This window comes from Mizuhopecten yessoensis, unplaced genomic scaffold, assembly GCF_002113885.1.
Source record: "Mizuhopecten yessoensis strain PY_sf001 unplaced genomic scaffold, ASM211388v2 scaffold4783, whole genome shotgun sequence".
Taxonomy (NCBI): domain Eukaryota; kingdom Metazoa; phylum Mollusca; class Bivalvia; order Pectinida; family Pectinidae; genus Mizuhopecten; species Mizuhopecten yessoensis.
The window spans coordinates 251,612-277,105 of record NW_018405719.1 but is presented as its reverse complement, the minus strand read 5'-3'; the positions used below and the strand labels follow the sequence as shown (position 1 = coordinate 277,105).

At 34.8% G+C, this 25,494-nt stretch overlaps 1 protein-coding gene across 5 annotated transcripts in view; it reads left to right on the top strand.

Moving 5' to 3' along the window:
- The window catches only part of LOC110449677 (ETS-related transcription factor Elf-4-like), a 169,405-nt gene that overhangs the window by 73,975 nt on the left and 69,936 nt on the right, over window positions 1-25,494 (top strand). For 4 of the 5 annotated variants that reach the window (XM_021496693.1, XM_021496690.1, XM_021496691.1 and 1 more), the window contains exons 2-3: window positions 4,943-5,086; window positions 7,479-7,752. In XM_021496693.1, coding sequence (XP_021352368.1) covers window positions 4,943-5,086; window positions 7,479-7,752 — 418 coding nt within the window. Of the gene's footprint in view, window positions 1-3,302; window positions 3,499-4,942; window positions 5,087-7,478; window positions 7,753-25,494 lie in introns of those variants that run through there. The other variant, XM_021496692.1, reaches the window with a different exon arrangement.

Here is a 25,494-nt window from a genome sequence, read left to right as displayed (position 1 = left end):
AAGATACAGTTATAGAGGCTGTTAACTATAAGATACAGTTATAGAGGCTGTTAACTATAAGATACAGTTATAGAGGCTGTTAACTATAAGATACAGTTTTAGAGGCTGTCAACTAAAAGATACAGTTATAGAGGCTGTCAACTATAAGATACAGTTATAGAGGCTGTTAACTATAAGATACAGTTATAGAGGCTGTTAACTATAAGATACAGTTATAGAGGCTGTTAACAGCCAGCTGTCCCAGCAGCAGTGACTTTCTAGTTCTTGTGATTGATGTTACAATCATATGTTTTGATAAATCATTGGTGTGTGTACACTGACCTTGTTTACATATTATATCGTATAACATACCTGAGTTCTATAAATAGAAACTGACTGCTCCGCTGAAGTCGGTCAACATTTGTGGTATAGAGGTATTGATTTATCAGGCCATATAAGACTCTCAAACATGGTTATCAGTAAACAGAATCAGCCTGGGTCTAATTTGACCCTGGTGTTGTTTGGGGTACATCAAACTGAGAGATTTATCCATAAACACTGTAATATTGGTGGTGTGATACCTACATATATTGGTGGTGTGATACCTACATAGATACCTACATATATTGGTGGCGTGATACTTACATATATTGACTTCTATACCTGTCTATAAATGACATGCCCTTCCTGTATAGAAAGGACTTCTATTCCTGTCTATAAATGACATGCCCTACCTGTCTAGAAAGGACTTCTATTCCTGTCTATATATATATAGGAAACATTTATCACACAACTGTAAAAGTTAACATATCAATGAAAGTGACTGATAGGCATGTAACAATAAGTACAGTCCGTTTTCAACAATACCCGTCTGTGATACACTTCTATTACACAGAGACCATTGTGTAAAAGATCTCCAGTTTAGAAGAAATACCTGTATAATAAGAGCACGCCTGTATTAATATAAAGCATGTTTGTTTTGTATGTCTCTAAAAAAGTAACTTTTCGCCTTCTTTGTTGTCCATAATGCGGGCGATGGAGGTTTAATTTGTCATTACAGCAAACATAGGTATATAGCAGAATTATAAAATTTGAAGGTCAAAAATGTCACCAAACAGATATTGGTTTTACTGTTGTAGGGCGAAGTTTGAGGGAGGGAAAGTTTGCCCGTATACTGTATTAAGCACAGCTTCTTTTTAAAAAATCCTGTTTATAAGGGACAGTTTTTAAACACCTGTCTTTAACACCTGACAGCTGGTGACATACAGAGTGTGTGGAGAGATAGCCTGACATACAGAGTGTGGGGAGAGATAGCTGACATACAGAGTGTGTGGAGAGATAGCTGACATACAGAGTGTGTGGAAAGATAGCTGACACACAGAGTGTGTGGAGAGATAGCTGACATACACAGAGTATGGGGAGATATAGCCTGACATACACAGAGTGTGGGGAGAGATAGCCTGACCAACAGAGTGTGGGGAGAGATAGCTGACATACACAGAGTGTGGGGAGATATAGCCTGACATACACAGAGTGTGGGGAGAGATAGCCTGACCAACAGAGTGTGGGGAGAGATAGCCTGACATACAGAGTTTGGGGAGAGATAGCCTGACATACAGAGTGTGTGGAGAGATAGCTGACATACAGAGTGGGGAGAGATAGCTGACATACAGAGTGTGGAGAGAGATAGCCTGACATACAGAGTGTGGGGAGAGATATCCTGACATACAGAATGTGGGGAGAGAAAGCTGACATACAGAGTGTGGGGAGAGATAGCCTGACATACAGAGTGTGGGGAGAGATAGCTGACATACAGAGTGTGGGGAGAGATAGCCTGACATACAGAGTGTGGGGAGAGATAGCTGACATACAGAGTGTGGGGAGAGATAGCGTACATACTATTGTCGGTACAACTCATAATGACACTACCAGATAAAACTTAATAACTTTTCATAGGTCTGAATTGAAGTTCGATGTTCCATTTTAGGTCACCTGAGCTTTAGCTGAAGTGACCTATTGCTATCCGTTTTCGTCCGTCGTCGTCCGTTAACATTTTACATTTCAAACTTAAAGTCAAGTTCTGCTGGGCCGATTGAACTGAAAGTTGGTAGGAATGATCGCCTCATGGTCCTGACAAAGTGTTGTTATTTTTCGGGTCGATCAGAAATCCAATATGGCCGCCACGGCCACCATTTTGAAAACCTATTTCAAACTTAAAGTCAAGTTCTGCTGGACCGATTGAACTGAAAGTTGGTAGGAATGATCGCCTCATGGTCCTGACAAAGTGTTGTTATTTTTTGGGTCGATCAGAAATCCAATATGGCCACCACGGCCGCCATTTTGAAAACCTATTTCAAACTTAAAGTCAAGTTCTGCTGGACCGATTGAACTTAAAGTTTGTAGGAATGATCGACTCATGGTCCTGACAAAGTGTTGTTATTTTTCAGGTCAATCATAAATCCAATATGGCCGCCACGGCCACCATTTTGAAAACATATTTCAAACTTAAAGTCAAGTTCTGCTAGGCCGATTGAACTGAAACTTTGTAGGAATGATTGACTCATGGTCCTGACAAAGTGTTGTTATTTTTCAGGTCGATCAGAAATCCAATATGGCCACCACAGCTGCCATTTTGGTAAACTATTTCAAACTTAAAGTAAAGATCTACTTGGCCGATTGAACTGAAACTTTGTAGGAATGATCGAATCATGGTCCTGACAAAGTGTTGTTATTTTTCGGGTCAATCAGAAATACAATTTGGCTGCCATGGCCGCTATTTTGCTACTAAGTTCTAATAGGCCGATCTCACTTAAAATTGGTCTAGGAATGATCAGCTCATGGTCCTGACAAAGTTAAGTTAACATTATACTATTTTTTACTCAAATTGGTACATATTTCAACAACAAAAATAAATACTATAGACTCAGGTGACCGTTAAGGCCCATGGGCCTCTTGTTAATAAATATTCTGGGTGTTGATTTAGCTATGTACATGCTGATGACTCATCTTGTTCACAGATAGATTTACCCGATGCAGGTATGGGGTGCAACTTGATAAAGGCTTGAGGTCACGGTCACTTTAAGTCAATGTTTTTCTGTAGGGATGGGAATTTGCAAGCAAGCATACTGGCGACCAGTTTTTTCAAATTCAAAAGCTTGTATGATCCAGAAGCACGGTTCATTTTATTATGTAATCGTCTTCGGCAGTCATGTTACAACAGTCTGTACAACATCAAGGGTATGTAACGCTGCACAATTGTCCAGGAGTAGACAAAAAGACTTAAAATTGTTTGTGTGAAAATCATTTCCTTTACCCTTTGGAAATAAAAAGAAAAATCCAAGCTGTGTAAAACGTTGCAGTGTTGGTGGAGTGTACAGGTGTTTCCAGCATGGAGGACATAAGGATACAAAGGTCTGGAAGCCTCAGGTTTACGTACTGTTCCATTGCGTGGGACCAGTGTTGGAAAGGTATTAGGATCTTCCTAATGTGCTGGGATGTCTTATCCATATTCAGATGAAGGTTAGAGCAGTTTGAAATCCACCCAGGATACTGTTTAATTACCCCATGGACTTGTACAAAATCTACATAACAAAACTGATGGTACAAGAGGAGACTCTCAGAGCACTGTGTTTGTTACCATCCTCCATACAGGCTTTTATATTCACAGTGTGTCTCGTTATATTTACTGCCTGTGATGGCAATATTGTAAATCATACCATAATTGGACAAACAGAGGTTAGCCTTATGAACTCCGTAGATTTTGTTTTTGCAATATTTTCAAACAATGATGAAAGATGATAATGTGAAAAGATTTTGATCAGATATGGTGCATATCTGTCACATTTTGGCAAGTGGCGTGGGAAAATTGTTAATTTCTCTAAATACGCACCAAACTTTGTCTGAGGAAAGGTTGTTTCCAAACGTTTGAGCTTTTCTAAAGTAGATTTGTTCAGACACAACCTTAATATCAAACAAGTTTGCAAACAATGCTGGTCTGGCTTTATATACTGATGTAAAGTGTCACTATTTAATCTTATATTTCCCAAATTGATATGATAGTGTTTTATGATGGTGCTATGTTAATATGTTAATGGGATATGGTGTTATATAATGGGGTTATTTGGTATTACCTGATGGTGTAATTCGAGTGTATTAAGTTATAAAGATGGTGTGGAAATCACACGATACCATTCAGTAAATCACCCAAATAGACCTAAATGATTAGGTCTCTGTGGCCACACTTTATAGAATTTGATTTTTAACTGACCTGTGATAATGTGTGTAATTACACTGTAAGGCAGGTTTTGTACATGATAAAATAATTTCACATACCAACCAACTTCACATACCAAATAACTTCACATACCAAATAATTTCACATACCAAACAACTTCACATACCAAATAACTTCACATACCAAATAACTTCACATACCAACCAACTTCACATACCAAATAACTCCACATACCAAATAACTTCAAATACCAACCAACTTCGGAAGAGATGAGGGCTGCTCATTACCTCAATGATAATGGTCAAAGGGAGATAATCATGAAAACATTTTGAAGAAGGAATGTTATATGCCAGATACTAAATAAAACTTACCTTGTATTTTAATGTAATTAGTTTACTCTAAGATAAATAGAAAAACATTCAATCTAAAGTAAAGAGGTATGCATACACATCTTTTTTTTTGATAAGTTTTTATATGACCCGGACAAGGAGGTAAAAATGTGTACATGTTTAAAAGCTATAAAGGGAGAATACATCAAGTGGTTTTAAATAAGTACTTGACAAGTTTTACATTATCTTACAGGAGGGTCTGTTTGATAAGGGGATTTATTTCTAAGAAATCCTTGAGTCTCTTGTTTATATTTATTTTTATTTGTTGAATTTTTTGTTTGTTAAAAAACCCCACTTCTGTCTAAAATGTTCATTGGAGTTTTTACTTTTGTCTTCACAGATGATGGTAGACATTTTGCCTGCTGTTGATGTAAATCTCAACCGAAGTTCAAAATTCCATCTCTCCGACTCAGACAGCGAGGATGGATACTTCCCATCATTCCATATCTCGGACGATGAGAGCGACACAGACCTCATCAGAATGGTAACTTATTATTCTTATTTTTCCAAACAATAGTAGGGTCCAACTGTTGTTTGATCTTAACCTCCATTGTCTTCAGGATTTACACGAAAATAATCAAGATTTTATGATAACAAACCTGCATGTCAACCTAGTCATGGAATTGTTATTGAAATTTTAACTTTAACTTTCAAACTTGTACCTGTCTCGTTTTTACTGTATTTATTCAGCAATAAGCCCATGTTGATAGTAAGCCGATCCATCCTTTTTGGGGGCCTCTAATTAGGTTACCTGACCATAGGTCATGGTAACCTATTGTAATAGCATTTGTCCATCGTTGTCCATCGTTGTCCATCGTGTGTTGTGCGTTGTGCGTCGTGCATTAACTTTTCCTTGTGAACACGATAACTTTAGTAAATGTTGTATGCAGCAATATATCAATAAGATCACGGACGAGTTCGAAAATGGGAATTATTTGACAGTAACTTACAGAGTTATTGCCCTTTGTAATAATATTATTATTGGACCTTGTGAACACGAGAACTTGAGTAAATGTTAACCGAGTTTGATGAAACTTTGTGTGCAGCCATATATCAATAAGATCCCAGACTCTAAATGGGAATTATTTGACAGTAACTTACAGAGTTATTGCCCTTTGTAATAATATTATTATTGGACCTTGTGAATATGATAACATAAATAATTTTCAACCAAGTTTGATGAAACTTTGTATGCGGCCTTATATCAATAAGATCTCGGATGAGTGGGAAAATGGGAATTATTCGACAGTAACTTATAGAGTTATTGCCGTTTGTAATAATATTTTTACACTATTTTGTATTGGACCTTGTGTTCACGATAACTTGAGTAAATATCAACCAAGTTTGATGAAACTCTGTATGTAGCCTTATATCAATAAGATCTCGGATGAGATCGAAACTGGGAATTATTTGACAGTAACTCACAGAGTTATTGCCCTTTGTAATAATATTATTATTGGACCTTGTAAACACGATAACTTGAATAAATGTTGACGGAGTTCAATGAAACTTTGTCCGGTAATTATTTGACGGTAACCTGCAGAGTTATTGCCCTTTGTCATTATATTATTATTTGTACCTGTGATGTTGATTAACATTACACAAGAATAGATGTAAATTCATGTGGTACACCTTTTTTTTCATTCATGACGCATTTTTGGTACTAACAAGGTGCTATTAACATTTAATAAATCATTGATTTACGCTTTTACATGTTTCTTTTAACCAAGAACAGAAGACATACAGTTACCAAGTTTGTTCAAAACAGACCCCTTGGGTCAAAATTGGAGTCACACCCATTTATTTCAGTTATCGTGTTCACAGGGTCCAACAATAAAAGAATTACCAAGGGGAATAACTATGTAAGTTATGGTCAAATTGGTCTGGTATTCAAACTCATCCAATCCCATTAATACAAAGCTGCATACAAAGTTTCATCAAAATCGGTTCATATTTACTGAAGTTATTGTGTTCACAAGGAAAAATTATTGGACGATGCTGCAAGGTCACTCGGACCGACAAAAAGTATGATTTGGTCCCTGGATGACAGTCCTAATTTGAATCGGATGTCAGGTGACCATAAAGGCCCATGGGCCTCTTGTTTTCAGATATAACCTTTATCCGGGTATTTACATTAGCCCATTCCTACCTTTTGATACCTCATTTCACTGTTGCTACCTGGGTTTATTGCAGTGTTATTATGGTAACTTTTATGGAAGGGCCTTTCCATTTATCCAGAAAACAATTAACAGATGGCTAGGCCCTCCCTCCCTCCCTTGCATCACAAAATAGGTTCGTACCCCACTAAATTCCACCCCTTTCATCACAAAATAGGTTCATACCTCACTAGGTCCCCCCCTCTCATCACAAAATAGGTTCATACCCCACTAGGTCCCCCCTCTCATCACAAAATAGGTTCATACCTCACTAGGTCCCCCCCTCTCATCACAAAATAGGTTCATACCCCACTAGGTCCCCCCCTCTCATCACAAAATAGGTTCATACCTCACTCTAAGATCCCTCCCTCTCATCACAAAATAGGTTCATGCCTCAATAGGTCCTTCCCTCTCATCACAAAATAGGTTCATACCCTACTAGGTCCCTCCCTTTCATCACAAAATAGGTTCATACCCCACTAGGTCCCTCCATCACTAGAAAACAACATTAGTCTACTTGTTTTGTCCCTGTTTTATACCTCAACCACTGCTGTCAACAGATTCATTGTCATCTACTAATTGACTTGAGAGGTAAAGTAGGCATTCATATCCAACAGATGTTTTCTAGTTCCTGAAAAAGTGAAGTTTTTAGCAGCTGACTGTGTGTAATGTGATAAAACCAAATCTGCCATGTATTTTAATATTGTATTCTGTTCACAGGACCAAGGCCCTTCTGTGATAGTCTTGCCGGAGCCTGGCAATTTATCCGAACTCACAGGCTGTAAGTTCCAAGCTTTGGCAGACGATGAATCCTACTTCCTTGACAGCACCGAGTTTCAGTGTCGAAAGTTCTACGAAGAGTGGCGTTTTGACATTGAGGCCAATGAACGGATCCTGTCTGATTCCGAATCAATGGAGAGTGAAGATGAAGCCATCTTCGTGGAGCGTACTAAGAAAACAAAGAAACGTGTACGATGGAAAAACAACTTATCAGGTAACGTTTTTGAAATATTTATGTAATAAAAATACAATCAAACAGAACCAAAAACATGAAAAGTTGTTAAGTTACAAGGGAGGTAACTGTCAGTAAAAATATTATTTGGTGAAACAAGATTCATAAAGTGATATCAAAGTTTTACTTTTTACACAAACAATGTACGTATTAAATGTGTTGCAACATTTCAAGACCTACTGGTCCCTTTGTAAAGCAATGACTGAGTTATACGTACATTGTTTGTGTAAAAATTAAAACTTTGATATCACATATTTCCAAACGGATGAATCTTATTGAAAAGATTCGTAAAGACTTTAAAGGAGAGTTAATCTCTAATTCACAACCTACAACAAACATACGTATCGTATAATCTGCTTTCCTCATCAGTATTCAACAACCTGTCTTTGGTAATTGTTTGATTAACAATGCTTGACAAGTGTAGTAAGAAGCATATTTCCCTGTGTATCTTATAGTAACATTACCCCAGACTGATAGAAGTTACATTTGCTCGAGTTGCGAAGTAAAAGAAACAGATTTTGTTTAGAGTAGATAGATCGTTTTTAAAAATATTTATAGTGAAATATTTGAAAAAAATACAAATGAAAGACATTTATATAAATAGTGGCAAAATATTTGAAGAGACACATTTGGTGGTATTAATGGTAAAATATTAGAAAAAAGTTAACAGTTAGATAAATGGAGAGAAATTCATTAAAACTTGATATTCTAAGTGGAATAATTGAGATCTTTATCCTTTTAATAGTAGTGAAAATAGCAGTAAGTGGAGTAGTCATACACACATGTTCTCTTGCACATGGTCAAAGGGAGATAAGCAATGCAACACTTGTAAAATTGATCTATCAACCTCATTAAGTAGCACAAGATCATTATACAGCTGATGTAAAACCGAACTATGTTTTCACATTAAGTGTTCATGTTTCAGATCATACTATATTTACAAATTTGTATGGAAAAATGTACTTTGTAAGTCTACAACAATTAGTCATACAATAATTGTATTTTTTGGATTAATTTGCATTTGAAAACATGGTATAGAACCCATCTGAGCATTTGAGCTGAAAAAGGGAAACTTTCATTTCCATGAGAAGAATGGACCAGGACCTGTGATCTGAATAGAATTTAGAGTTAAATCTACATGTTGTCTTATATTTCAGTTCCATGTAAAAGTGTGATTTAACTCATTCACCCCTGAAGACACATTTGAACCCTTCCAATTGATAGGTTGGAATAGCTCATTATGAAATTTCAGGGGTGAATGAGTTAATATGTGTGAAAATGTATATATTGAAACTTTTCACCAATTTTAGAATGATTTATATGCAAGAAAAATGAATGTGTTTTAATCATTGGACCTGGGGCTCCGCACTACATCATGTACTGTGTAGATTTCTCCATCCTGAGTGATCGTAATGAGAAGTTAGAAGTAATACAAAATGACACAAAAAAATCAAAATACTAAAGAGCAAATACCAGTATTGGTAAAATCAGGAACAAATAAAAAGTAAATATTTAAAAAAAAAATGTATATGTCACCAAATTGAACAAATTCTCTTCCCACACGAGGTCTACTCAATGATAAAATTTTGAATTATTATCTTCTTTACAAAACTATCGGCTGAAATATGGAATAATCAAACTAATATATTGTATGCCTGAATATATTGTATGCCTGAATAATGTAACCTAACGGAATTTATTCTCGGTTAAACTTAAATTATTTAAAATAAATTGGTAATTGGTCAACATAAATACATATGAGACTGGAAATGGAATTTGTCATTTATTACTTTATAATTTCTGATACTCTGTAACAGGTTTTTTTATAGCAATTTAATACCTAAATGATCAATAAATCTAACCATACCCTGGGTAGTGAGGTAGTTTCTGCAGCCGATAAGACAACAAAAGGACAGACGTGTGTATCGATTGTTCACACTGCCCGGCTGTCGCACCTCAGCGATTACCTATGGACCCGTACGTTTTATCGTCTCACAGTATCTGACTCATAGTTCACATTATATATGCTCAAACTTGAAATCAGTATGTTTAAGTTATGTGTGACCACTGTAAAAAATACACTTCCATCGTATGTCACAGTACAAAGTGTTTCTCAAAATTTCAAATTGAGGAAGAAATCCTTCAAGTTAAATAGAAATTGCCTATGCAACACATTATTACAATGACACGAAATGGGAAAACAGTTCTGATTTAAGCTGGCACTGACTCGGGAGATGACCACCTCGAAAAGCAGCCATCAATTCTTATAATGTATTCATTATAAATTGATTAAATAATGATATCATAAATTAAATTGTGATAAACCTAATTTTAAATCATAAGAAAAATGTTTGAAAAGAAATAAGGAGCCTCTGTAATAATAATCACATTTCATACTAGTTTTATATCATAGGGTAAATAACAGCATGTTTTATATCATAGGGTAAATAACAGCATGTTTTCTATCATAGGGTAAATAACAGCATGTTTTATATCATAGTGTAAATAACAGCATGTTTTATATTATAGGGTAAATAACAGCATGTTTTATATCATAGGGGAAATAACACCATGTTTTATATCATAGTGTAAATAACAGCATGTTTTATATCATAAGGTAAATCACAGCATGTTTTATATCATGGGGGAAATAACAGCATGTTTTATATCATAAGGTAAATCACAGCATGTTTTATATCATGGGGGAAATAACAGCATGTTTTATATCATAGGATAAATAACACCATGTTTTATATCATAGTGTAAATAACAGCATGTTTTATATCATAAGGTAAATCACAGCATGTTTTATATCATGGGGGAAATAACAGCATGTTTTATATCATAGGGTAAATAACACCATTTTTTATATCATAGGGTAAATAACACAATGTTTCAGATCATAGGGTAAATAACAGCATGATTTATATCATAGGGTAAATAACACAATGTTTTATATCATAGGGTAAATAACACCATTTTTTATATCATAGGGTAAATAACAGCATGATTTATATCATAGGGTAAATAACACAATGTTTCAGATCATAGGGTAAATAACAGCATGTTTTATATCATAGTGTAAATAACACCATGTTTTATATCATATGGTAAATAACAGCATGTTTTATATTATAGGGTAAATAACAGCATGTTTTCTATCATAGGGTAAATAACAGCATGATTTATATCATAGGGTAAATAACAGCATGATTTATATCATAGGGTAAATAACACCATTTTTTATATCATAGGGTAAATAACTGCATGTTTTATATCATAGGGTAAATAACTGCATGTTTTATATCATAGGGTAAATAAAACCATGTTTTATATCATAGGGTAAATAAAACCATGTTTTATATAAAAGGGACAATAACACCATGTTTTATATCATAGGGTAAATAACACCATGTTTTATTTGTTTAATTGGCAAAATTTCCAATCCAGTTGACCTCAATTTAGTCCTGGTTCTAAAAAATTGGTGTGTTGAGAGTCATTTGCCAACTTAAAACAGTTAATAACATTGCACATTAAAAAAAATATAATTATTCACCATCATAAAGGTCAGTAAAAGTATATTTAAGGACCTAAATCTTAATTATGATAATCATAATTAAAATAAAAATCTGGATCAGGTAGAGGGCTCTCTAATATATTTTTTTAATCTGATTTATTTAATCTAATTAAAGAACACCATAAATTCTTTTTTAATATCACATAATTTAGAGTATCAAACTGATTTTTTTAGGTCTATATTTCAAAATTTTATAAGTTTTAAACTTAAATTTAGCTCTGCTGTCAAGACCTATAAATAAAAAACAGGTATTTTAGTAATTCACAATTAGTGTAAAGCTTTAAGACATGTACAGGATTAATTCATAGATGTGTGGTGAGTAAAATGAAGTCTTAGGACCGAACTGATAAGACCTGTCTATTGCTTATCTCTGAGAGAATACAGTTTCTCAAGTTTTTGGGTCGAGGGACTGATTACTCAGCTGTGGATCAATCCGCCGCAATCCAGGTAAAAATACATTTGTTATCAGCACTTCGTAAACATAAGATTTTAGCGCGGATCTGTCACATGTATAAATATGAGATATTTAGTATTCAGTTGTGACACAGTTACACGACCAAGTAGTAAACGTATATGCAATACACTAGAGCACTATATCTTCTTTCCAATTTAGTTTCCGGTTTCGTCACATTTTCTTACGCGTATGCTTTGACATTCATCTGTTGCAAACAACATGGCAGCGTGTTCAACATCTACAAAGAGCAGTAACTTCGATCTTTTGCTTGAAGCAGGTAGATAATTGCTTTTATTTACCCATTAGAAGTGTTAATGTGTATGAATTGTATCACTCTATGTGTTGTCACCACTCGATGCGCGAGATTCGGGTCGCAGGATACTTTTACCGTTACCTTCGCAACCAGGAAGTGGACGGTGAAATTATTTGATCGCTTCCTGTTTTTACACATCTACTTCAGAATCTTAAGTGTATCACTTGTACAATAATGACTATGGAGTCATTAACATAGGCTAATACAAACATATCTTCCTAATCCATTGGCTGTATCATATCTGTGTCAAAAACACATTTTCACCCTTGGCCTTCTGTCATACCGTGTCCTCGGACAAAAGACACGACCCACGTGTGTCCGTGTTATGAAATTTGTAACAGACGTTATACCGTTATTTCCCGTATTTATTGCCCATCAGTACTTCAAACTCGAACACTATCTTAATAAAATAAACAAATTGGTTGAGTGAAGTGGTCATATCACTGTTATTGGTTCATTGTCAACAAGTAAACAATCGATACAGTAGCCCTGTAGTAGGAAGTCGGTCACCTAATGAAAACATGACTGAACAAGGTCGAGTGCTAATAATCGAACCTAATATCCCGCGGGTTTAAATAAGATTTCGGGTGGGGTTTAGCCCAACACATTTCCCGGTTAATTTTCCTTCTTTATTGTTTCCCAAACAAATTTTGATAACATAAAGTAGCCTCTAGAAAGCCTACACGGGGTACAATATCCTGTCTCGCAACTAAATCACTTGATCTTCACCAAACATATCATCAATGTATTCCCATGTTCATAAAATATTCTCACATTAATTGCTTACACACATAGTGTATTTTTAGAGATGTTATGTTACATTATTTTCTACATTAATAGTGGAAGAAATAATTTTGTTAAATTACACAGGAGTGATGTGTGGCACTTTCATTTCAATAATCTATTGATTTCATTTAACTTAAGGAATACTTGAATATATATATATAAAAAAAAATCATTATTAGCTCACAGTTATCTTCATGTGGACAAGGTATATTTTATAAATTTATAATTAGGTTCAACAAGCCCCCTGAGAGAGGCTATAGGGCACCCTAAATTTCAACCCAATGATTGGTTTCATTGGACTACCCAAATTAAAGATTAAATATACATACCGGTATGTAGTTTGGATATATTGAACTTGTAGATTAACTATTAAAATGTTGCATATAGCAAGGTTATCATAGTCATTTCAATAATAAGACATTAAGGCTGATGTCTTCATACAAATAGTTGAACTTAAGATAGTATGTCATGTTGTAGCATTAGTTGAGTTGCAAAAGAGACATAGACATTTTTATTTCTGGTGAACTTTTTAAAGTGTGTCTTGGCTGTCCCCCAATTACTTTTCCCAGTTACTCGTAAGCTAAATAGAAATTCCTTTTAGGAATAAAGAGTCCATTCCCGATGCAGATGATGACTGAGCAGAGTTTGATATAAAGGTCAATTTGTCGAAAGGGCTTCCTGTTATACTTCTGTTTGAAATCCTGATATGATACTATAGCAATGATCAGGGCCAGTTATGCATGTCCTTTATTTTCAGCTTTCTTTCCTTTTCAGTAAGTAATGTCGCCTGGTGATGCGAGTTGCGAGCCAGTACAGGTCCATTTCAGTATTACAGAGGCACTACTACTGCCGTTATACACTCGCAAATTTATGAGAAAGATATTAAAAGAGAGTAGTTTCAGACGTTGTTTCTAGATATACACTGTATACAGACTTTTAATTGTCATTGATTCTCAATCTATAGTTTGATATTCACTGGAATTGATTGTTTAATTTCATAAGGGGAAAGAATTTAAGGGATCCTGATGCTGAAGCGTGCTGTGGCTGGCAGAACTTTTCAAATCAACGATCTTGGTCAATTCTGAAGATATTCCTCAAGGAGTCACTTAAATCTGATCCAGACAGTGGCTTTAGCTATATATTTATAATTGAATAATTGCTTTATCGTAATGAGCTACATTGAGAAGTTGTATGCTGGTCCTTCTGTCATTTTTATTGAGATCGTCCCCTTTTTGTACATCGAGCGTTCTTCAAGCAACCTGAAACATGTCTGTATGAAGTTGCTAGTTTTTCATCTTGCTTTAAATACTTTTTAAACTCTATGCACAAATACTTATCATACTGCATACAATTATTAACTTAAACTTTAATCTGGTGTACCGGAGAAACCCATATGATTGGGCATGTGACCCCAAAACTTTTATGAGGCAAGTAGGTGTGCTATCAACTTCACCACTTGACCATCTTCATTGATTTCAAATTTATAGTGTTTAGATATAACACTTTTAATGTATTTTCTCTGTCTAACTCCCCCCCCCCCCCCCCCCCCCAGCCCTGAAATAAATAAGCATACCACTAACACTGATGGCTTCCCGTCAGTTATCCTGCTAGTAATAACGTCCTGTTTGAAAACAATACTAATACCAATTATTTTCACGAGAATAGTTCAGTTATCCAATTTCACACGTGTTGACTTAATTCACACCTTAGACTGTCGCGTTTTGCATGCATTTTGCCAGTTAAGCGTCTTACACTAAAGATTAAGAGTTCATAATATAAAGAAGTATTCGTGTGTGGGTATGGTTCTATGCACATGGAATACTAATGATATATGCTTCATTTGTTGGAGTGTAACACCAAAGTCTTCAAGTAAGTGTGTTTGATTTTGGATATCGGTTGCCGATCAGAGTGAGCGGTGTATTGTATTACCAGACGGTCAGTTGTAGAATGATTACCAGTTTGACAGGTAATGCGTTTTTATACCCACGGAGACGGTGACCCAGGCTCGTTACCAAGCACAAACTAAAATGTCAGAGCTTTCTGAGAAACTACAGGCAGATTAGATACATGTAGGCACTTTGGAACTTCTCAAAGTCAGAAAATACTTAACAATCTCAATTGAAAGCTTTTAACTTGCACTGTCAGCTTTAAGTACTGTGACATATAATGTGTAAAGGGAGGCAACTGTAAAATATACTCAATCTAAGCCAATTTATACGTTATAATATGTATACATACTCATAAGTTAGCTACATAGTGTGTATTTATAGTTAATTATTTATGTAGTTTAATTGTTAAACCAAACAAGACAAGGTGATATACTTCGTTATTTGAAATAAAATTTTGGGGAAAAAAGGGGCAGTATTTAAACATTATTTAAACATTAGTCCTTACTGGGATTTAGATATATTTTTAATTGAAGATCTATTGAATTATAAGTGTTTGAATGACAGTGTTGAGGTTGATGTGTCAGTGATGTGTGATTGTATGGATCATCAGACTGGGAGCTGTATTATACATCCCCTACAGCTGTTTACCGCTCCACTGTATTAGCAATACACGTATTGATTTCTGTCCTGGCTATTCAAATCTGAATTCAACTTCCTTGTTGTTTCTGTTCACCGATTGGTTGCTGCATCTTCATTTTGACCAATTAGAATATAGGTCTGATGCAGAGGCTGTGTACTGTGTATTTTAACCATTTGTGTACTAGAGGTGTATTTCAGGGAACTATGTGTACTATTGGATATTATAGTTTCTTACCAAATCAAGGTTTAAGTGTTACTTTTTCCTCTGGATCAACTGAGAAGAATACCGACAAATAGAAAATCAGCGGGTAGGTATTTGTTTGTTTAGACTTTTGAAATGGTGTTAATTTGATTGACAGTCAGTATTGTTGTTCAATCATTTTCATTAGAAAGTATATACCATATATTGGTCTATAACATATGTTAGTGCTCCTTCTTTGTTTCAAGTATGTTTGTACTAAGGTGTATTTCAGAAAATCTATGTACTGTGATATTTTTAGCTCACCTGCATCATGAAGGCAAGAGGTTTCTTTCTGTGATTAACCTAAAAAAAAAAAACTAACACAAATATATGTACAGTAAGTCAGTAACACAAATTTATGTACAGTGAGTCAGTATTCTGGCTATTTAGGCATGTAAAATCATCATTTAAATGGTGTAGATTTGATTTGGAAACAGGGATTACTGTGTTTCTTTCTCATAAGGAAGTGTAATAATAATAATTTATAGTGGTAAAATTTCTGTTCCTATTATGTACAAAGAGCCAATGTGATACACTGGCATCTGTGGCCCGCACCGTTTATTAACATTTTACTCACACTACTGCTTCTTCTTAACAGCAGAACTGATTTGTACAAAGTTTGATAGGAAAAGTCCTAAAAGGTGGTGGGGGTGGATTTGATAACTTCTTGTCCTCAGCAAAAATGTAAAACTGAGGAGCAGATCTCTATTTGGACTGAGGGGCAAGGTTAAAACTGAATACTAGGCTAACTTACAAATTCTCTGTCTGGCATTGACCGACCCATGACTTAAATAGGTAGGATTTTATTTCTCACAATATAAGGATAGATGCTTAATAATGAACAGTTCGAAGGTTTTAAAGGAAACATTGCTTTATTAACTTCTTTACTATAAAATGCTAATAACAAAGTAGTTAAGTTCAACTTCGGTTTAAATTTCAGTTGTTATATCAACTCTCTCCGGAAAAAGAAGAAGATTTTTTGGTGTGAAAAATACTTTTTGGGGTCAGCACATTAAGCCCTGGTGTGTATATACCATGTAGAATCTTATTTGAATAAAACATACATCATAAGGGAATTACCACAGGACAACACAAATGAAATTACCACATCATATTTATGAATAAATGCGTACTACACTGAGGCAGTTTTTAACTTAACAGATTAGGACTAGATATATATAGGGATTAACGATTCGCCTAATAACATAACAGATTAGGACTAGATATATATAGGGATTAACGATTCGCCTAATAACATAACAGATTAGGACTAGATATATATAGGGATTAACGATTCGCCTAATAACATAACAGATTAGGACTAGATATATATAGGGATTAACGATTCGCCTAATAACATAACAGATTAGGACTAGATATATATAGGGATTAACGATTCGCCTAATAACATAACAGATTAGGACTAGATATATATAGGGATTAACGATTCGCCTAATAACATAACAGATTAGGACTAGATATATATAGGGATTAACGATTCGCCTAATAACATAACAGATTAGGACTAGATATATATAGGGATTAACGATTCGCCTAATAACATAACAGATTAGGACTAGATATATATAGGGATTAACGATTCGCCTAATAACATAACAGATTAGGACTAGATATATATAGGGATTAACGATTCGCCTAATAACATAACAGATTAGGACTAGATATATATAGGGATTAACGATTCGCCTAATAACATAACAGATTAGGACTAGATATATATAGGGATTAACGATTCGCCTAATAACATAACAGATTAGGACTAGATATATATAGGGATTAACGATTCGCCTAATAACATAACAGATTAGGACTAGATATATATAGGGATTAACGATTCGCCTAATAACATAACAGATTAGGACTAGATATATATAGGGATTAACGATTCGCCTAATAACATAACAGATTAGGACTAGATATATATAGGGATTAACGATTCGCCTAATAACATAACAGATTAGGACTAGATATATATAGGGATTAACGATTCGCCTAATAACATAACAGATTAGGACTAGATATATATAGGGATTAACGATTCGCCTAATAACATAACAGATTAGGACTAGATATATATAGGGATTAACGATTCGCCTAATAACATAACAGATTAGGACTAGATATATATAGGGATTAACGATTCGCCTAATAACATAACAGATTAGGACTAGATATATATAGGGATTAACGATTCGCCTAATAACATAACAGATTAGGACTAGATATATATAGGGATTAACGATTCGCCTAATAACATAACAGATTAGGACTAGATATATATAGGGATTAACGATTCGCCTAATAACATAACAGATTAGGACTAGATATATATAGGGATTAACGATTCGCCTAATAACATAACAGATTAGGACTAGATATATATAGGGATTAACGATTCGCCTAATAACATAACAGATTAGGACTAGATATATATAGGGATTAACGATTCGCCTAATAACATAACAGATTAGGACTAGATATATATAGGGATTAACGATTCGCCTAATAACATAACAGATTAGGACTAGATATATATAGGGATTAACGATTCGCCTAATAACATAACAGATTAGGACTAGATATATATAGGGATTAACGATTCGCCTAATAACATAACAGATTAGGACTAGATATATATAGGGATTAACGATTCGCCTAATAACATAACAGATTAGGACTAGATATATATAGGGATTAACGATTCGCCTAATAACATAACAGATTAGGACTAGATATATATAGGGATTAACGATTCGCCTAATAACATAACAGATTAGGACTAGATATATATAGGGATTAACGATTCGCCTAATAACATAACAGATTAGGACTAGATATATATAGGGATTAACGATTCGCCTAATAACATAACAGATTAGGACTAGATATATATAGGGATTAACGATTCGCCTAATAACATAACAGATTAGGACTAGATATATATAGGGATTAACGATTCGCCTAATAACATAACAGATTAGGACTAGATATATATAGGGATTAACGATTCGCCTAATAACATAACAGATTAGGACTAGATATATATAGGGATTAACGATTCGCCTAATAACATAACAGATTAGGACTAGATATATATAGGGATTAACGATTCGCCTAATAACATAACAGATTAGGACTAGATATATATAGGGATTAACGATTCGCCTAATAACATAACAGATTAGGACTAGATATATATAGGGATTAACGATTCGCCTAATAACATAACAGATTAGGACTAGATATATATAGGGATTAACGATTCGCCTAATAACATAACAGATTAGGACTAGATATATATAGGGATTAACGATTCGCCTAATAACATAACAGATTAGGACTAGATATATATAGGGATTAACGATTCGCCTAATAACATAACAGATTAGGACTAGATATATATAGGGATTAACGATTCGCCTAATAACATAACAGATTAGGACTAGATATATATAGGGATTAACGATTCGCCTAATAACATAACAGATTAGGACTAGATATATATAGGGATTAACGATTCGCCTAATAACGTAACAGATTAGGACTAGATATATAGGGATTAACGATTCGCCTAATAACATAACAGATTAGGACTAGATATATATAGGGATTAACGATTCGCCTAATCACGTAACAGATTAGGACTAGATATATAGGGATTAACGATTCGCCTAATAACGTAACAGATTAGGACTAGATATATATAGGGATTAACAATTCGACTTATAAAATGGCAAATATCAAATTGTTTGCAAAAGTATTAAGAACGGCTAACAAAAACAATTTTATCAACAGAATAATCCTCCCCGTTAGTTATATATCTAACTAATAATAATTTCTGTAAACAGTTTTGGTGTTTTTGAATGGATATAGCGTTCGCAGAAAATGGAATCAGTTTTCCATCTACGGATTCCTGACAGTTGTGCATGACAGCCACTGTAGCACCATTGGGTCCGAATGATTTTGCTGAGTAGCCTTGTTTGTCTAAACCGCTCTAAAAATGGCCTCACTAAAGATGGCTGCCACTTAAGATGAGTCTATTGCCCTATATTGGTGTTTTAAACACAGGAATACCAGTATGTTAATTGTGTCACGAGTAAGTTCTGTTTTCTCTACGTTTACCCTTAATGTGTGTACTGGGATGGGGTTTTACGGGGTACATACCCGTAATGTGTGTACTGGGTTGGGGCTTTACGGGGCTCATACCCTTAATGTGTGTACTGGGTTGGGGCTTTACGGGGCTCATACCCTTAATGTGTGTACTGTGATGGGGTTTTACGGGGTACATACCCTTAATGTGTGTACTGGGATGGGGTTTTACGGGGGTGTAATTGTACCTGTACATGTAATCTATCCTGATTGGTAGTAAGTTCTGTTTTCTCTACGTTTACAATGGAAATAGTTGAGATCTCAATTCTATAAAATTATCTTATTGCTGAGCATGAAGATGCTTCTACCAGGATTGGTCCAGGAGTCAAGCCCTGTCCTTGGGAACTTAGTCCCTTAGTCCCATTTTGGAGATTGCTGATATTTCTATCCCATATATATATGAAACAAACACAATCATGCGGTCAGAATTGGTGTGGCCTGTCAATGCGGTCAGAATTGGTCTGGCCTGTCAATGCGGTCAGAATTGGTCTGGCCTGTCAATGCCCCTAAGCTTGGGACTTAGTCCCAGTGTTGTAACATGGAAAGGGTGGAGATTCCAACCCTATACAATTACTTGGCATCAGTAGATGAATTCATTCATTATTTTTCCAAGGGAATGTGATTCTTGGTTATAACTTAAAAACAGTTCAAATCACCATTCTCTTTAACCATAGACATTGTAAATAAACGTCCAACATGTCATTTGTCAAAGAGAATTTGACAGCACAACATGATTGGCCACATGTACATCAAACATGGAGTTGTCCTTGTGAAATGACAGGTGAACAGTGTCTTTTATACAACATATTATATGTAACTATATGTCTTCAAAAAACATTTTAAGCAATAAATAATTGGAAATTAAATGAGCTTTCTTACAGATGCCAAATTTGAGATAAATTCCATGAATTTCTACTTAATGTTCAATTGAGATGACATCAGAGATTACATGATTTAGTAATCAGAGTTCGGCAATTGAACCCTTAGTAGAAATTAGTTCATGAAATTATATTTAATATCATTTTAGAAAAAAACCTCACTTAATTTGCAATTCCATGAACTTAACCTACTTCGGGTTCAAATGAGATTTCAGAGATGAGATTTGTGTTACAAAATTAAATTATTGGCATAAGAGCAGGAAATCAGCCCAAATCATAATTAATCAAACTACATTTAATCTATTTCAAACATATATATATACAGTATGATCTACTGGCTGTGTGTTGTTGGAGAATTGCATTGCTAACACTTAAAACAGCAGCATCTGTTGGCAAGCTAAGTTTTTTGTTTTTATATAACTTCTAGAACACATGGTCACTTCTTTCCACCTTGCTGTCTTCATAATGACCTGTACTGATACACTGGCTGTTTTAGCTGCTGAAACAGATCCACTTCTCTGGTGCTGTGTGGTTAACATACGGACACAACAACCCTTGACAGTTTGAGTACGGTTTTGATCCAACATGATAATGCCTGTTTACAAACTGGATTATTTGGTGTATTTATTGCTAGGAACAGTGTGACTGTTTCGTATCTCCCAAACACACTTTTGGTATTTCAACAAAGTCTACGTTACGCACAGTCTGTGGTCCCGCGGGAATGCTGCGTCTAATAGGGTCCAGGTGAAGCCCTGGTTTGGACTGTTTTAACAAGTCTGTAACCACAAGTGTAGCATAATCTGAGTTGACCATGGTGTTTCGAATATCACACATGTGGATATTCTGACATCGTTGGCCGGTAAGAATTGCTTTAAAGGAAACAATATAGTATGTACAGAAGTTTCAAGGTTATCTAATACCCAAAACACATCCAACATACGAGAGTTAACCGTTTAACCCTTTCACCACTGTAGACCATAATGGACTCATCCAGATCCATGCATGGTACAGTCTACTAAAGTTGCATAGGGGTGAAAGGGTTAACAATGTTGCCTTTTGTAATGTTTTGATTTCCCACTAGTTCTGACAAAGTGCTGTACGCTATGAATTACAATACATAATTCACTCTGTTAGTTAGTAATACCATATATATACATATCACGTTGTCGCATTGAAATTGACTCAATTACAGCACTTATGTTTATAAGAAATGCACAAAATTACAAATACTGTAAGTTACACTAAATACACAAATTTATACATTAAAGCAACAACCTACCTCTTCAAAAAGGGAAGAGGGCTTAAGGGACACAACCCGTGGATGACGGTATACCAGGCCACAGAACGAAACGTAGGATCTACAAATTATGTTAAATAATTAGCAAAGATAACAAAAGTTAACTTTCACCAGAATTTAGAAAACAATTATAATGAATGAAATATATCTCAACACACCTCTTCTGAATAATGTAAAAGATAAACGTGAACTCCAAACAACATGAAATTCAAATTACAAAAGATCGATTCACTCACAATTCAACAGAGAGCCTACTAAATATAATTCAACATCGATCTTTACCAGATGATACAATTACAATAATCCTAAAAGATACTTATTTACAATATAGTTAATGTACAACATGATCAGTACTTACAATAATTTCCAAGTACAAAGGATGAAAATGGCCTCTCTCAATAAAACCCAACCATCATCATACAAAGTCCACAGGTGTGTGAATTTACCGCGCGCCTTGCGCAATGCCCACTGGGCATTCAGATAAAAATAGATTCGCCCTTTGACATAGCAAAGAACCGGTTTATAATACATAATAAAATAAGACATACACTTGCGTCACAAAACACCGGACCGGAACTTGCACACTTCTATTAAAAATACAATAAACGGTCTACAAAATTGTACCCTACTACACTGACACAGGACTTAGCAGTATTAATGGAACTATAACTAAGATGTTATTGAACATGCCCTGGAGTAAATGTGATATATCTTTAAAGATGGATGAAACGGATCACTTTTGTCAACCACCACAAAATGACATCCATCTGCGGAGATGGACCCCATATTGTTTTGAGTAGATTTAATTCATGCTAAGCTTAGATGAAAATGTTAGAAGATTCCTTCTAAATTCCTTGGATAACTTGCATGCAAATCAGTCTTTGATTCAGAATTGGGTGATTGCAGGTGTCAGGTTTGTTGGCTAACTCTGAAATTTGTCCTCTGCTGGGAAGTGTAGCCACGTCCGAAACCAGATCTGGGTCGTACATTGTGGTGCTAATAGTATCTTTTCTGTTGTCCCCTCCTCCACAACTTTCTCTAGGATTTGGCTGATGATGCTGAAAGGAGGAAAAGTATAATAAAGATTACGGTTAGTCCATGACTTGGTGAATGCGTCCAGAGTCACTGCTGTTGGATCGGTGAGCAGAGAGATGTATATCAATTTCAGCGTTAACCCTAGATGCAAACAAGTCAACGCAGGGAATGCCAAAATGTGTACAGAGACTTTGGAAAATTATTGGGTCTTAGCGCCATTCCATGTCATTGGATAGTTTGTGTGATACGCTGTCTGATTGTGTATTGTGAATTCTAGGCAAACGACATGCTGATAACCCAAATAGTGCACTGGATGCACCACATCCAGATCTAGATATCTCACGCTAGATCTGTTAGATCTTGTGTTTTTCCTTACATATTGTTCATATAGTTTACTGCCAAGTAGTTGTGTTGTCATAATGAACTATTCATCCAATCTCTGAATTGGATGAGTTCAAATGTGTCTTCAGGGGTGAATGACTTAAATGGTACATTTTGTTGTAATGACAAATCAGACAAATGTCACTTATTTTCACCAAAAAAAATATATACAAAAATCATAAAAAAAACCATGTTACTCTTTTATTTTCATAAATAATCCATGTGAAAAATTAATTCTAACACCTTAAAAAGTTTCCAATTAAGAATCACAGATTCAGTTAAAAAAACCTATGCATGATGCACCAATATCATTAAGCCCTTATTCTGGCCTTTCTCCTGAGGACTTATACATCATTGTGTAACAAGGGGAGTAACTCTTGACTATAGATTGATTTGCCCATACGATGTGTTGTAGAATGTCTGGATTATTTCCCTTTGACTGAGGGGAGAAATAAATACCAATGACTTGTAAGAGTTGTCTCCTCTAGATCAGGAAATGAGTTGAATTTCACCCAACACCAGACACGATGAAGAGGCAGGTTATCTAATTGTTTCATTCCTATCTAATGTAATAGGCAGTTATGATAAAACAGGGAATGCGACGAGCTGAGTCAGTATCCCGTCTACACATGATCTCATGATTTTGACGATTTCCTTGTTTTTAAGTAGCTGGCTGGGTACATAGGTCAGTATCGTTATTGACACAGAGATATATTTTGATACAGTTTGGTAAGCTTGGTCATGTACAAACAAATGGTAATAAATCTCTTTTATACTATTTCATTAGAATTCTTTCTGAGAGCTTTCAATACTGTATTTGTTTCTTTGTTATAAAATTATGATTTAGTCAGCATGAAACTGATTTAACAAGGAAAATTATGATAAAGTGTAGATTTAGAAGCTAAACATTGTGAAACAAATGATTTTATCTTCTTTATCTCCTTGTTTACTTAGATATTACTGTGCCTTGAGAAGATAGGGTTTAAAATCTAATTTAGAAAAGCAAAAAGAATTCATCATATAAATATCAATGTACTTTTTTAAGGTTTGTATAAATAAAGCTCTTTATGTTGGCATGGCAACAACTTATAACATGACAAGGAATAAAGATCATGTGTCACATTTACAGTACCAATGGATACTGTAATGCTGATACAGGGCTAGCTATATATATATTATACACCTACGTACTTGTAGGTTCCATCTTTCAAGTCAGCTGGTAGAACCTTCCATGATATTTTCTTTCCTAACATGGTGATATATATATATATAATTACATACAAGCCCAAGGCGTTTTCCTTTAAACAATTGGCAGTGTTTAAGTATAACAATTTACCAGTGGCAAGCCATTTTCATTGAATCTTTAGATTTGATGTAGGTTTGATGAAGATTTGATGTAGATTTGATGTAGATGATGTAGGTTTGATGTATATGATGTAGATTTGATGTAGATGATGTAGATTTGATGTAGATGTAGGTTTGATGTAGATTTGATGTAGATGAAGGTTTGATGTATATGATGTAGATTTGATGTAGGTTTGATGTATATGATGTAGATTTGATGTAGATGATGTAGATTTGATGTAGATGTAGGTTTGATGTAGATTTGATGTAGATTTGATGTAGGTTTGATGTAGATTTGATGTAGATGAAGGTTTGATGTAGGTTTGATGTAGGTTTGATGTAGATGTTGGAAAAAAATCAAATGCCAACTTTTATAATGAATTTCCATGAAGGATTTTGTTAAATTCCTGATAAAGGAGCATAGTTAAAATGTACGAGGCCATAGCCCTCATGTCAACAGAGAGAGAAAAAAAACCCAGACTTTTCACCATGTATGATAAGTCTGACATTCTGAAAAAAATATAAATAAAATAATTCAATGAATTACATTTTATTAGGTCACCTGAGCTTTAGCTCAAGTGACCTATTGCTATCCGTTTTCGTCCGTCGTCCGTTAACATTTTACATTTCAAACTTAAAGTCAAGTTCTGCTGGGCCGATTGAACTGAAAGTTGGTAGGAATGATCGCCTCATGGTCCTGACAAAGTGTTGTTATTTTTC